The sequence below is a fragment of the Schistocerca gregaria genome, chromosome 8, assembly GCF_023897955.1.
Source record: "Schistocerca gregaria isolate iqSchGreg1 chromosome 8, iqSchGreg1.2, whole genome shotgun sequence".
Classification (NCBI taxonomy): domain Eukaryota; kingdom Metazoa; phylum Arthropoda; class Insecta; order Orthoptera; family Acrididae; genus Schistocerca; species Schistocerca gregaria.
The window spans coordinates 345,304,643-345,321,079 of NC_064927.1; the positions used below are offsets into that span (position 1 = coordinate 345,304,643).

The 16,437-nt window shown below is 43.3% G+C and overlaps 1 protein-coding gene across 1 annotated transcript in view; it reads left to right on the forward strand.

The window, feature by feature from the left end:
• Nucleotides 1-16,437, forward strand: part of LOC126284281 (roundabout homolog 2-like) — a 1,294,877-nt gene that overhangs the window by 1,215,709 nt on the left and 62,731 nt on the right. The window contains exons 6-7 of the mRNA XM_049983105.1: nt 560-826; nt 11,450-11,727. Coding sequence (XP_049839062.1) covers nt 560-826; nt 11,450-11,727 — 545 coding nt within the window. The remainder of the gene's footprint in view (nt 1-559; nt 827-11,449; nt 11,728-16,437) is intronic.

Consider the following 16,437-nt stretch of genomic DNA (forward strand, 5'->3'; position numbering starts at 1 on the left):
CATTGTCAGGTGCTGATGTTGCGGCTTGAAGCCATGTCAACGTAATGTAAGCTGACACATTTGCCGGCCGGGCCAGCGGTTTTAGGCGCTACAGTCTGGAACCGCGCGACCGCTACGGTCGCAGGTTCGAATCCTGCCTCGGTCATGGATGTGTGTGATGTCCTTAGGTTAGTTAGGTTTAAGTAGTTCTCAGTTCTAGGGGACTGATGACCTCAGCTATTAAGTCCCATAGTGCTCAGAGCCATTGGCAGGATTCGAACTTGCGACCGTAGCAGTCGCGCGGTTCTGGACTGAACGCCTAGAACCGCTAGACCACCGCGGCCGGCCATTTGAACCATTTTGACACATTTGTGTGTCGTTGTCAATCCTATTAAATACATTCGTCTCGTTGCTACACAGTGTGAGCACACGTATACGTACGTCGTAAAACAACATAATCTGTAAATGCACATGTTCATTAACCCATCACAGAAATCGGGCGGTGTAGAGGCGCCTTGAGACGCGACTCTCCGGGCCGCCGTTGCCCTTTCGTAATGCCGTGTTCTGTTGGTGCCGACAGTGAAGCCGTTCTTCAGCAAGGAGCCTGCGGACGCTACGGTGCTGGAGGACCAGTCGGTGCACTTCCAGTGCCGCGTCGGCGGCGACCCGGCGCCCAACATCCTGTGGCGGCGCGACGACGGAAAGATGCCCATCGGGCGCGCCCAGATCCTCGACGACAAGTCGCTGCGCATCGAGAACGTGGTGCCGGCCGACGAGGGCGTCTACATCTGCGACGCCGAGAACGTCGTCGGCAGCATCTCGGCGCGCGCCACCCTCACCGTCCACTGTAAGTCCCCCCTCATCACTCTGCTTTACCACACGCCAAAAATATCCACTCCAAAATTATCTCGAGGAGAATGGCCTCCTCCGTGCCAACCATTCCGAGAACACAGGTCATGTGAAACCCACCCCGCACTTTTCTCACATGACATATTGAAGGCTTTGGATCTAGGCAGTCAGGTAGATGCAGTCTCTCTTGATTTTCAGACACCATTCCATCCAATACTACATCTACACTTACTATCAAAACTAAGATCTTATGGCGTAGCAAGCAAAACTTTCTGACTGGATTGAGGTTTCTTTGGTAGGGGGGACGTAGCAAGTTATCTTGGATGGAGACTCATCGACAGCCGCAGAGGTAATATGGAGTGTGTACCAAAGAAGTATGTTGGGACCATTGCTGATCATGTTGTATACTGATGACCTTGCGGACAATATTAATAGTGCCCTTAGACTTTTTACAGACGATGCAGTTATCCCTAATGAAGTACTGTCTGAAAGAAAGAGTATAAATACTCAGTCAGGTCTTGGTAAGACTGCCAACTGCCTTTAAACGTTCAGAAGCATAAAACTGTGCACTTCATAAAACAAAAAACGTAGTATCCTACTACTATAGTATCAGTGAGTCACGGTTGGAATCGATCAATTCATACAAATATCTGGATGTAACGCTTTGTACGCTAACAAATCAATTCGTGCGACCCATCCTACAGTATTGCTAAAGTGTCTGGAACCTGTCCCAAATAGGGCTAACAGGGAATACGGAACGTGTACAGAGAAGGGCAGCTCGAATGAATGGCCACAGGTTTGTCTGATTTGTGAGAGAGTGTCACAGAGATGCTAAAGAAACTGAATTGGCAGACTTTTGAAGGGAGACGCAAACTAACCCCAGAAAGCCTACATACAAAGTTTCATCAAGTGGTTTTAGATGATGACTCCAGGAATATACTACAGCTCCCTTGTATCTCTCCTCCATATGTGACTGGAACAGGGAAAATCCCCAAGTGATACAGTGGGACATACCCTCTGCCATGTGCTTCTCAGTGAGTGCAGTGAATCAGTGACGGAGGGTCGCCTTCATCAACTCTTTGATATCGTTCAACAGTACACGTCTGTTACGGTTTTCAGCCGTACACATTCATGTTATTCCTGAATGTTTTAATGGCATCTGTCGACTTTCTACTCGCTCTTTCCTTATCTTTTGGAGTCCTGCAGAGAATTTCCTTGGTCCATCTATCAGTTTACAGTCCGACTTAAACTGGTTTAGCATTTCGCAGCGATCCTGCTGGACTGCTTCCGTCAGCAACACACCAACGGAAGTCTGGTCTTGTCGTCTCCCGTTGTGCTGCCCAAAGCATCGTGCCTGTCAGACCTCAAGTAGGAAACTTTACTGGACGCGAAAATTTCACTTGTTTCAAGAAAAATCGTAACTCCGGCCCTAGTTAAATTTAAGCACTGATTTTTGACACGCTTAGAAATTATATCGAAATTTATATCACACTTGAATTTCACAGTATTTCACTTGTTTCAAGAAAAGTCGTAACTCCGGCCCTAATTAAATTTAAGCACTGATTTTTGACACGCTTTGAAATTATATCGAAATTTATATCACAGTATTACATTATTTTTGTACGAGATGGAGACTTTAAACCTAACACATGTAGGCGTTTTCATTGGCCATTTCCCGTTCCCGCTTCAGCATAGTGACACTTTGTGCCAGGACTTCCAGAAGTCTGTCAGCAATCGTGTTTCGAAAACACCGGCCACCAAGGGGAAACCGCTCGACCTTGAAGCGACCTCGTATGCCAAGATCACTACCCATTTAGGCGGATTAGGGAAAGACCGGCGCATTACCTCTATGCTGTTAACAACCTCTTTCCCTGGCGTACATAGTAGCCACAGAAACGGGCAAACAGGCGCGATCGGGAAGTACACCGAAGAGCCAAAGAAAGTGGTACACCTAATATCGTGTAGACCCTCGGCAAGCACGCAGAAATACCGCAGCACGGCGTGTCGTGGACCCGACTTACGTCTAAAATAGTGCTGGTGGGAACTGATACCATGAATCCTGCAGGGCTGTCCATAAATCCGTAAGAGTACGAGGGGGTTGAGATCTCTTCTGAACAGCACGTTGAAAGGCATCCCAGATATGTTCAATACTGTTCATGTTAAGGGAGTTTGGTGGCCAGCGGAAGTGTTTAAACTCAGAAAAGAGTTCCTGGGGCCACTCTGTAGCAATTCTGGAAGTGTGGGGTGTCGCATTGTCCTGCTGGAATTGCTCAAGTCCGTCGGAATGCACAATGGACGTGAATGGATGCAAGTGATGAGACAGGATGCTTACGTGTCACCTGTCAGAGTCGTATCTAGACGTATCAGGGGTCCCACATCACTCCAACTGCACACGCCCCACACTATCACAGAGCCTTCACCAGCTTGAACAGCCCCGCCGCTGACATGCAGGGTCCATGGACCCATACCTGTACACGTCCATCTGCTCCATACAATTTGAAAGGTGACTCTTCCAACCAGGCAACATGTTTCTAATCATCAACAGTCCAATGTCGGTGTTGACGACCCCAGGCAAGGCGTAAAACTCTGTGTCGTGCAGTCATCAAGGATACACGTGTGGGCCTTCGGCTCCGAATGCCCGTCTCGGCCACGTTTCTTTAAATGGTTCACTCGCTAACACTTGTTGATGGTCCAGCACTGAAATCTGCAGCAATTTTGGGAAACGCTGCACTTCTGTCACGTTGAATGTTTCTCTTCAGTCGTCGTTGGTCTCGTTCTTGCAGGATCTTTTTCCAGCCGTAGCGATGCTGGAGATTTGATGCGTTTATCGGATTCCTGATGTTCACGGTACACTCGTGAAATGGTCGTACGGGAAAAATCCCCACTTCATCGCTACCTCGGAGATGTTGCCTATCAACCACCAGGCATTACACATCTTCATAATCTGTTGAGCTGAATCGCTCTTGTTGTCATGTACGAGCACATACTAAAGTAGAAGTCGCCATGCTTACATAATTTATATCATCAGGTATGTATCACATGTAAGCTTCGAATATATCCAGAGCTCATATTGCCCAACTTGGGTTTGATAACAAGGCGATTGACAGTGCTAACAGTCACATAGTGTATGTGCAGATGTTATGTATAGATGTAAATAAGACGTATCATTCACAAATGCAGGGACAATGACTAACTACTTTATGGCTGCTAGAGAACTTACAACCACAAACTTATTTCAACAACGTTCTACACTCCTGGAAATTGAAATAAGAACACCGTGAATTCATTGTCCCAGGAAGGGGAAACTTTATTGACACATTCCTGGGGTCAGATACATCACATGATCACACTGACAGAACCACAGGCACATAGACATAGGCAACAGAGCATGCACATTGTCGGCACTAGTACAGTGTATATCCACCTTTCGCAGCAATGCAGGCTGCTATTCTCCCATGGAGACGATCGTAGAGATGCTGGATGTAGTCCTGTGGAACGGCTTGCCATGCCATTTCCACCTGGCGCCTCAGTTGGACCAGCGTTCGTGCTGGACGTGCAGACCGCGTGAGACGACGCTTCATCCAGTCCCAAACATGCTCAATGGGGGACAGATCCGGAGATCTTGCTGGCCAGGGTAGTTGACTTACACCTTCTAGAGCACGTTGGGTGGCACGGGATACATGCGGACGTGCATTGTTCTGTTGGAACAGCAAGTTCCCTTGCCGGTCTAGGAATGGTAGAACGATGGGTTCGATGACGGTTTGGATGTACTTGCACTATTCAGTGTCCCCTCGACGATCACCAGAGGTGTACGGCCAGTGTAGGAGATCGCTCCCCACACCATGATGCCGGGTGTTGGCCCTGTGTGCCTCGGTCGTATGCAGTCCTGATTGTGGCGCTCACCTGCACGGCGCCAAACACGCATACGACCATCATTGGCACCAAGGCAGAAGCGACTCTCATCGCTGAAGACGACACGTCTCCATTCGTCCCTCCATTCACGCCTGTCGCGACACCACTGGAGGCGGGCTGCACGATGTTGGGGCGTGAGCGGAAGACGGCCTAACGGTGTGCGGGACCGTAGCCCAGCTTCATGGAGACGGTTGCGAATGGTCCTCGCCGATACCCCAGGAGCAACAGTGTCCCTAATTTGCTGGGAAGTGGCGGTGCGGTCCCCTACGGCACTGCGTAGGATCCTACGGTCTTGGCGTGCATCCGTGCGTCGCTGCGGTCCGGTCCCAGGTCGACGGGCACGTGCACCTTCCGCCGACCACTGGCGACAACATCGATGTACTGTGGAGACCTCACGCCCCACGTGTTGAGCAATTCAGCGGTACGTCCACCCGGCCTCCCGCATGCCCACTATATGCCCTCGCTCAAAGTCCGTGAACTGCACATACGGTTCCCGTCTATGCTGTCGCGGCATGCTACCAGTGTTAAAGACTGTAATGGAGCTCCGTATGCCACGGCATACTGGCTGACACTGACGGCGGCGATGTACAAATGCTGCGCAGCTAGCGCCATTCGACGGCCAACACCGCGGTTCCTGGTGTGTCCGCTGTGCCGTGCGTGTGATCATTGCTTGTACAGCCCTCTCGCAATGTCCGGAGCAAGTATGGTGGGTCTGACACACCGGTGTCAATGTGTTCTTTTTCCCATTTCCAGGAGTGTATATTCACTATAGCAAAATTTTCCGAGATCGTGTTACGAGTAATACCAAACAGTCCTGGTGATTTTATTGCCTGAAAAGCTGATTTTGGCGTACGTTTTGGAACAGCTGTAGAATTAATGTTATGTGGAGAGCTAACAGCTGTCGTACATCGGTTTTCCGTCCACGTATCATTGCTCACGTTCAGTGCAAAAACGGAACGCATCTGTTTTCGCAAAGACCACAGCAGTTACTCGTGCATTCAAAGTTATTGCAAGCTCTGGGAAACTGAGAAATGGCGTGCGCCAAGCGAGACTGCTTTGCTTTTTACAGCAGGGACAGTGACACCACAGCCCTCATCTCGTGGTTGTGCGGTAGCGTTCTCGCTTCCCATGCCCGGGTTCCCAGGATCGATTCCCGGTGGGATCAGGGATTTTCTCTGCCTCGTGATGGCTGGGTGTTGTGTGATGTACTTAGATAAGTAAGGTTTAAGTAGTTCTAATTTCTAGGGGACTGATGACCATAGCTGTTAAGTCCCATAGTGCTCAGAGCCATTTGAACCATTTGAAGTGAAACCACATTGTATCCAGTTGCGTCCTCTGGAATAACGTGAACCTCAACTAGTCAATGGTGCAAGTTACAATACTTTTTGGAATACGTTGCTTTACTGTAAATAATGCTGTGTTATTTTAATGCTGTAAAAACATATACGTGATCAGTGATTAACAGAAATTGCTGAAGGCTAGTATGAGGTTTCTGTCATACTGCTTAAGAACATGTTGCTACTGTACAAAGTATTTCTTTGCATAGATGAAGACAAAACCCATTTTTTTCTGTCATGATGCTACTGATTCACATACGCGAGCAAGCGACCAAGATCCATAGATCAAATTTTTCCACCAAGCGACAGTTGCTGAAGCTTGTGGTATTAAATTGGCAGAGTGCAAGTTTATTATTGTGTGTGTAAAGACATATTTCTTCATCTCTCGCACGCTACGAAAAGAAAAGCTGATTGTGGATGAGCAATTGTGCTTTTAAATTGCTCGAGGCGTGAATGGCGCTAATTCTCTTTCATCCGTTAACTACGGGCGAGGCTTCCCGCTTGTCAGGTGGAAACGAATGGCGGCCCTCGAGGTCAATTATAGCCTGTGAGAACCAAAACACCACGCCCGTCTTTATTATAGCGGGCGAATCTTTTTGTGCTCGTTCTAAAAGTGAGAATCAAGTTCTGTAAGTCTCATACGTACTTAGGTGCGCAATATCTTCTTATAAGCGATTCCCCGAAGAAAATTATGATTGTCAGTCGACGTTAGCAAAAGAGGGCAAAACCCAGTGAGGGACACGGCAGGACAGCTTGCCACCTCAGAAATAAAACTTTAGCAATCCGAACACACATTTCTCTTCGCCAGACTGACAGAGTGTCAGTTCAGTGTCAAGTTGTAGACTGCTAGAACATCTAAACCAGACGTATCCAACCGTTAAACTTGCTTCGTCCACAATGGAACCAACAGAGTATTTTTGGGCAGCACATAATACACCTACACTAAAAATAACCACAAGAAAACGCCGATGGGTCAATAAGAGAATAGCATCGTCTGGCGGGAGTTATATTCAATTTAACATAGTGTTTGATAACGGAATTTTAGGGAAATTTATGTATTAACTTTTACTGATCGTGTGACAGATGCTCACCGCTTCGATAACTGCCTTGGGTCGGATGCGGACCGTGGGTTGCGGGTTGGACACCCCTGTGCTAACCTATACTGCTTTCATCATCCGATTAAACCTGATCTAAACATGTCACTATGTATTCCTTCGCGTTTGACGGAATCTCATTGAATTTCGTTTCACGTGTAGTGGAAGCCTAGCTGTTTCGGGTACAGTCAAGTGCGACAATAGGGGTAATTTTACGCTGTGTGTTACGCACACATCGACTCAGCTATAATGTGGAACAGCTCGAACGGCGCATTTAACTTGGACAGCACTGGCCAGCCAGTAGGTCCAACTAACCTGCAGCGACTTGAACTGCTGCAGTTAACATGTAAAAACTTACGGGCAGAGGAACAGTTGAGCTTCCAATGTCAATTAAATTGTGAACAGAATTAGATAGTATACGGCAAAATTCCGGCAGTACGCTTCTTAGGGGACCAGGCGGGAAACAACATGCTCCCGCTCTTAGGTAACATAGTACTCTAATTAAAATCACTAGTGATCAAAAATCTTAATTAAACACCGGCAAATTTTTCTTAAATATTGAAGCCACTTGAAGGTATTACTTAGTCAGTCTTGTGGTAATGTCTGAAGCCTTCAAAAAATGGTTCAAATGGCTCTGAGCACTATGCGACTTAACTTCTGAGGTCATCAGTCGCCTAGAACTTAGAACTAATTAAACCTAACTAAACTAAGGACATCACACACAGCCATGCCCGAGGCAGGATTCGAACCTGCGCCGGAGCGGTCGCTCGGTTCCAGACTTTAGCGCCTAGAACCGCACGGCCACTCCGGCCTGCGTCTGAAGCCTTTCCACATCCGAATCGAGGAATACAATTCAGTACTGGAACTGTCATCTGCTACACTGATAACGAGGCGGTCAACAACACAACAGAACCCATGAAGCGACCCACACCACATTTTCTCCCCCTTTTTTTTTTATGAGATGCATCCCGTCAGAGTTCGGCCGTGATGTGTGACAAAGATTCGTACATTAGTTATAGTACGTCTGGCAGCTTAAATACTTTGTTTATTTATCGCGACAAATCCCTTAACTTGGATCCAGATCTGTTCTTCTGGGTTTAGATTGCATTGATACGGTAGCAAATGTAAAAGTGCCGCATTTGTACGGGATGATCGATGCCCTCAAAATTATTGTTTTCCGTGTTTCTACGAAGCTTGTCACCCTGGCTAGTATGAGACCACATCTGTAATATTAAAACAGTGGACATAGTCCAAATAAAGATTATTTGAGTCTTCCTTTCTGTCCCAAAAATTTATTTTGTAACGTTTACTTAACTTAAACATTCTTTATCGACAATGTTTTATAAAATATCGATAACTAAGAATTTATATTTGCAAAAGAAACTGGAATTTTGCATGTGATATATAATTAGAAACAAGAAGACGTCATGTTTCATAAAAATGACGATTAGTTACGTGTTAACTAGCATATCTTAGATAAATTTTTATATTTAAATGAGGAAGGTAGTTGAACTGTATGAAAAAACTTGAGAAAAGAGAAAAGCCCACAATGAGATTCGAACTAGCGATACCCAAAATATCCGTTTTAAATTCTCCAGGGCTGTCAGTTAAGTCGCAGATACCTTGTTTACAGAAACACATTAACTTTATGTAGATAAGTTTCTCTGAAAACTTCCAGATCGATTTTCTCTGTAAACTCGCGGAAAACATTAAGTAAACCTGTTTCTCGGCATTTTTAACTGTGTTCCATGCACGTCTTTTACTAGGGAGCAGGAAGCAGCGTCAGCCATTTCCACAGTAGGCCCTGTTAACAGCACGATGATCAGATCACAACTTGCATTTATGGACACAGAGACTGTACATGATTTTTGAAATAAAAACTACGTAGCAAAATGTGGTTAAGAAAAAGTTAGTTGTTAATACAGTAGAATATCTTAAAGCGTAACAACACAAGTGTACTTGTGCTACAGATGCCAACTAGCCATCGCGTTTGTGTTTGTTTACAATTTGCGTGATGAATGAAGTTTAGTAGCAGGTGTACACAGAGCCATTTTTTGTGAAATCTCCAAACTATTTCTCCACTCACTGCGAAAGTAACATGAGGTCGTCGTCCTCGTCCCCCTCCACTCTAATCCTGGTACCGTGAATGCATGTTGATCTGCATGGGGCGAGGGCAAACTCTAAAATAATGTGGAGTAGGGAAACATCATTGCGCAGTTGGTGTAGATGCATCCCCGAGTGAATATTGGCCAAGCAGTACTTAGGATCCGCGTCATGCTGTTGTAAGTACTCTTGTGTAAATAATATGTAATCAACCATTAACCTTTATTATTTTGCACGTGAATGCCGTATATAGGTCCTCGGTATTCGCCATAAGCCGCATGTGTGCAGGTCTGCAGCATTCGTAGATCTAGCCTTCGTCCGTCCGAATATATGAATCTGATCTTCCGTCTAACAATTATTGGCAGCGGCGCTTTTTTATGTGAATGATTGTTAGCAGCAGCTTGTAGACAACAATGAAAACCAATTCTTATTAGGTGAGCACTTTCTCTAGTCATCGTAGGAGGTTAATAAACTTTGTAATGGATCAAACTAGACTAAAATGATGACGATGACGACTATTCTAGACCTCGCATTAAGAGGCAGCATAACCTATGGCGCCAGAACTATCCAGACTATATTCATCCAGTATGTGAGAGTGAGAGCACTTGGTGATTTCTAACACACTTTATACACAATTTCAAACGTTTTGGAAACTTTTTCTAACCCCCCCCCCTTCCCAATCAAACACAAAATGCTGCAAGGGAAAGCTTTATCACTTACTACATTTTCACTCTGTTCAAGCAGTTAAACTGAAGCATCAGGAATAACATTTTAATTTATAACTTCTTTGCTACTAACTCCATTCGCAACACATTTTGCAGGCCGTATCCGTATATACCACTGATTTTACATGTAAAATTGTATCGTTGTGCGGTACATAGTTCGGCAGATACGACTTTTTATACATGGGAGTTGGATTCTTTATAGAAGTGGGGTGGGATTTATTAGTATAAAACCACATGATATTACCCTAGCTTTCGGAACGACTGATCCGTCAGGGAGGAGAGAGGCATAGATTGGGGAAAGGTAAAAAAAAAGAAGGGCAGATCGCTTAGACCTCTAGATGAAAGGAAACCACGTACTGTGAGGACAAGGGGAGAAAAAATGTTCAGCGGTCATTTGTTCCTCTTTTCATTGTTTTCTAATATTCATTTTCACTGTTTGGCGATCGATTCTCATTGTTGAGAGTGGTGTTAAAAGTCTGTTTTGCGATCGTTTTCCCTTGTACATCGGCCAATATGTCTTGTTCGACTGCTGTTGTTTCTGCATTTAGCGAGCTGCTCCCATTTTTTGCCATCTTATTTGTTTTTCAGTGTTATCTGCTGTTTGTTTACAGACTTTTTCTTGATTCTGTTTCGCTGTCTATTTTTGCACATTATTTCAGCGGATAGTCTACTGTAGGCAGTAGCTCTTGGGCTTCTCTCCTCATCTGCCGGTCTTCTTTACGTCTTCAGTGATCTGTTTCTAATTTTATGTTTTCTCGTATTTAGCGGTCGTTTTAACAAAATTTAGCGATTTATGTTTAGCAACCTATTACCTTTATTTGGCGATCTAAATGAAATGGCTCTGAGCGCTATGGGACATAACTTCTGAGGTCATCAGTTCCCTGCTTAAACCTAACGAACCTAAGGACATCAGAAACATCCATGCCCGAGGCAGGATTCGAACCTGCAACCGTAGCGGTCTCTCTGTTCCAGACTGTAGCGCCTAGAACTGCTCGGCCATCTCGGCCGGCAATTTGTTTGGAGATCTTTTTTTCTTTATTTGGCGACCTGTTACTTTTGTTTGGCCATCATCCCTCTGTTTGGCGATCGTTTTTCCTCATTTTTTTTTCTTATTTTGGTCCTGTGTTGCTTGGTTTAGATCTTCTCCCATTTTGTTGTGATCTGGTCATTGTCTCCCTCCCTCCTCACACCGGCTGGGTCCGTCTCATCTGGAGCCTTAAGTGACCTGCACTTCCTTTCTGACCTTTCCTAAATTCCTTTCACCCTCCAGTGAATTTTAATTTTGAAGCAATTTTAAGAACATTTCAGTACATATCGCAAAAACCGCTGGAAATGTGGCAAGACAATCATTCTACAATTTTACCGTGGCCGAATAACTGAATTGTGTACTTTTAACCTACTAGTATCACAGGCCACTGTGTAACATATGCGTTTATTTTGGTTGCCGTAGCCCCACCGAGGATAACGACACGACCACAAGACCAGAAAGTGGGTCTGAATGGCGTAGCACTCTTCGAGTGTGCAGCATCTGGCAGCCCGCCACCGTCCGTGTTCTGGACACGCGAGGGCTCGCAGCAGCTCATGTTCCCCGGTAACGCTTACGGCCGTCTACATGTCGCTGCTGACGGGTCGTTGCGTATCCAAGGCGTTCGCCGGGAAGACTCTGGTTTCCTCGTCTGCTCTGCTCTGAGCGTCGCTGGCTCCACAACTGAGAGGGCCTTCCTAGAGGTCAGTCACGTCAATTTACATTTTGGTCTGCAGTGGTGTTGGTGATTCCAAGTGGCAAAAGGTACTTGAATAACTAATAGGGGATATGTGCATGAGTGGAATGACATAAATCGTAAGGGTGATTGCCTTACATTGAATAATGTAATGCTTTCTAAATCTACCCTATGCCTAGACTACAGTCAAGTACCAATATTAAAATGTAAATACCATAATATATAAATATTATTTCTGAAAATAAGTAATACTAAAAAATTACTCTTTAATATTACTTACTTTTAAATATTAGTTATTGTCTGCTACTCTAGCTTTGGATGCATCATGTTATAGAAATGGTGTAATGTACCTCCTGAATTTTTTAAATTAATTATTAGCTGAGTACGTTGTGTGGCCCAGGTATGTATTTATTCCAGTCTTCTATTAGTCAATCTCATCCTTTCCCCTTTCTTTGTCCGTCTCCTACTCCCCCCTCTCTCAGTTCATCTCCTCCTCTTTCGTTTCTGTATTCATTTCCTCCTTCCCTACAGTCTGTCCACTTCCTTCTTCCTTGTCTATGTTTCTCTATCTGCTCCTCCCCTCTTTCTTTCCACATTATCATCCCCACATCAGTAGTTTTGTTTCCATGCATCTCAATGTGTATGATGTCATATCTCCTGAACTATGAATCATACAGCAATATACAGGGTGTTTATAACTGAATATTGGGGTTTTAACACTTTATAATATTTATTACATTAAACTTACAGTTCTAAATGATATCTCAAATGAAAGAGCAACTCAAACAGTTTTAACAAGAACATTATAAATGTTGAATGTGAGCACCATTTGTCATACGGCACACATCAAGTCTTTAGCCCATGCGCCGAATAGGCCGTAAAGGGCCCAATGACAAGGCTTGCTTTGCATGGCCTCCACTTTCACCTGACCTGACGCCATGTGATTTTTTCCTTTGCGGCTTCATCAAGGATCGTGCGTACGTGCCTCTGCTACCAGCAGACCTCCCTGAATTAAGAAACCGGATTGAAGCAACTGTTGCTACAATCACTGAAGACACATTTACCACCGTTTGGGAAGTACTCGGCTATAGACTTGATGTGTGCCGTCTGATAAACGGTACTCACATTGAACATTTATAATGCCTTGGTAAAACTGTTTGAATTGCTCTTTCATTTGAGTTATCATTTATAACTGTAAGTTTAATGTAGCAGCTGTTGCTACAATAAACTGTTGCTACAATCACTGAAGACACAGTTACCACCATTTGGGAAGTACTCGGCTATAGACTTGATGTGTGCCGTGTGATAAACGGTGCTCACATTGAACATTTATAATGTTCTTGGTAAAACTGTTTGAATTGCTCTTTCATTTGGGATATCATTTATAACTGTAAGTTTAATGTAATAAATATTATAAAGCATTAAAACTCCAATACTCATTTATAAACACCCTGTATTTACGCAGTTACATTCAGCGGTATATGGGAATACCGTCTGAAAAATCTGTTGTTAATGGTTAGTAGTAGCAAAGGAATAAATTAAAATGTCATGCCTGATGTGGCAGTTTTATTGCATGAACAGTGAAAATGTAGTAAGCAATAATTTTTTTTTTCCTTTCATCATTTTGTGGGGGTTATTAGTGAGCAGATGTCTCATTTTGTTGTCGTGGTCTTCAGTCCAGAGACTGGTTTGATGCAGCTCTCCATTCTACTCTATCCTGTGCAAGCTTCTTGACCTCTGAGTAACTACTGCATCCTACATCCTTCTGAATCTGTTCAGTGTTTTCATGCCTTGGTCTCCCTCTGTGATACCATCCGCACTTCCCTCCAATACTAAACTGATGACCCCTTGATGCCTCAGAACGTGACCTACCAACTGATCCCTTCTCGTAGTCAAGTTGTGCCACAAACTCCTCTTCTCCCCTCTTCTATTCAATACCTCCTCATTAGTTATGTGATCTACCCATCTAATCTTCTGCATTCTTCAATAGCACCACATTTCGAAATCTTCTACTCTCTTTTTGTCTAAACTATTTATCATCCATGTTTCACTTCCATACATGTCTACACTCCATACAAATACTTTCAGAAACAACTTTCTGACACTTAAATCTTACTTGATGTTAACAAATTTCTCTTCTTCAGAAACTCTTTCCTTGCCGTTGACAGTCTACATTTTATATCCTCTCTACTTTTACCATCATCAGTTATTTTGCTTCGCAAATAGCAAAACTCATCTACAACTTTGTTTCATTTCCTAATCTAAATCCCACAGCACCACCTGATTTAGTCTGACTACATTCCATTATCCTTATTTTGCTTTTGTTGATGTGCATCTTATATCCTCCTTTCAAGACACTGTTCATTCCGTTAAACTGCTCTTCCATGTCCTTTGCTGTCTCGGACAGAATTACAGTGTTGGGGGGCAGACCTCAAAGTTATTATTTCTTCTCCATGGATTTTAATACCTACTCCAAATTTTTGTTTTGTTTCCTTTATTACTTGCTCAGTATACACATTGAATAACATCCCTGTCTCACTGCCGTCTCAACCACTGCTTGCCTTTCATGCCCCTTGACTCTTACAACTGCCATCTGGTTTCTGTACAAATAAACTTGTGCTTCCTGTATGTTACCCCTGCCACCTTCAGAATTTGTAAGAGAGTGTTCCAGTCAACATTGTCAAAAGCTTTCTCTAAGTCTACAAATGCTGCAAACATAGGTTTGCTTTTCCTTAATTCATCTTCTAAGATAAGTCATAGGGTCAGTGTTGCCTCACGTGTTCCAACATTTCTACAGAGTCCAAGCTGATCTTCCCTGAGATCGGCTTCTGCCAGCTTTTTCCATTCAGTTGTAAAGGATTCTTGTTAGTATTTTGCAGTCGTGACTTATTAAACTGATAGTTTAGTAATTTTCACACCTGTCTACACTTACTTTCTTTGGAATTGGAATTATTGTTTTCTTCTTTAAGTCTGAGAGTATTTTGTCTGTCTCATACATCTTGCTCACCAGATAGTAGAGCTTTGTCAGAGCTGGCTCTCCAAAGGCTATCAGTAGTTCTAATGTTATGTTGTCTACTCCTGGGACCTTGTTTCAACTTAGGTCTCATAAAGGTTTGAAATTATATGTCAAGTTACCTGTTGCCACTTGAAAATGATCTTGTTTAAAATTGCACTGGATTTATTAATATAATTGCTTGTATCTGAAGCTGTTCTGTTCACCATTATTACCTTATAGTTGCAATGTGACTCAGAATTTCAATTTGGAGAAACTTCCTGCGAAACATTAGACATTGGATGCCATTATGAAAATGGCTTCTCACTTTGTGGGAAGGACTAGGAGCAGTCAGCTGTACTTGTCGTTCATATTCTGATAGGTACATTTTGTGAAATACACTAACGAAAGAACTGAATACCTTAAGAAAAATTAGGGTCAATTTCCTCTACTCACAAAGAAAATAATCATGATAATATTAACATATGAACATGAAAATTGAAGTACCAATTTTTAATATTAATTATACAAGGAGACCAATGAAACTTACGTAATTTGAACAAACTTTGCCATAGATGTATGTACATAGCTGTTAAGAGTGGTAAAAGGAAGTACATGTCTTCATGTTCATAACTCTGGTGATACCTTCTCTATCATGCATTAAACTCTCCAGTATGTTAGCACAAAAACTGCTCTGCATACTGATCAGGTGCTACAGTACAAATGACACATGAAAGCGACAATGTTTCTTGAAATCGGATCCTAGGGAGGCTCATGTTACATGGTTCATTTGCAGTAACACACAGATACCAGGCAGCTACAATGCAACAACAGTTAGGTCGAAGATGTTGCCAGCATAGGACATCAAAGTATCGTAGTAATGAAATCCATAAATAATGTTATTTATTGGCTTCATTATTTCCCTTGCTTTTCTTTAAGATCAGCTTTCTGGGGTTTTACTGTCATTAACACTAAATTTTACTTCAAATGACAATGAACGTTGTGAATGTTCAAATGAAGCATAAGAATTGAATTCACCAAAGCAGATGCTTCATTTATTTATTAAAATGCAAATGTCGTGTGGCTAAGGCGTCCCGTTGGGTAGACCATTCGCCTGGTGCAAGTTTTTCAAGTTGACACCACTGCGGCAACTTGTGTGTTGATGGGGATGAAAGGATGATGATAAGGATAACACAACACCCATTCCCTTAGCAGAGAAAATCTCCAATCCAGCCAGTAATCGAACCCGGGCTGTTAGGTATGACATTCTGCTGCGTTGACCACTCAGCTACCAGGGGCAGACATTTATTTGGTATAATTGGTGCACTGAACATAGCAGCAGATGCTTTAGCACTGTGGCTTGAATATTTCTTTGTGAATATTTCTTAAGGAAATACAATGAAGAAATTTGTTGCAACAGAGCACCACTAGAAATTGACATTTTGATTGGCCATAAGTAGACATTTTGATTACTTGAATTACTTGTTCCTGTGTCAATGCCACAATTTCCTGAAGTAGATAATTTAGATTCAATCTATGAAGAGTTAAAATTTAATTAACTTTGTGAAAGAACTAATTGAGAAAAGCATACTATAACTGACCATGTTATTTGTGAAGTTCAGTACTGTGTCACTGGCTCAAAAGTGTTTTGCTTAACTTCTCATGCAGGTTGTGGTAGAACATTCACACAAACTGCAATTACTTGTAAATTAAATTCATTGAATC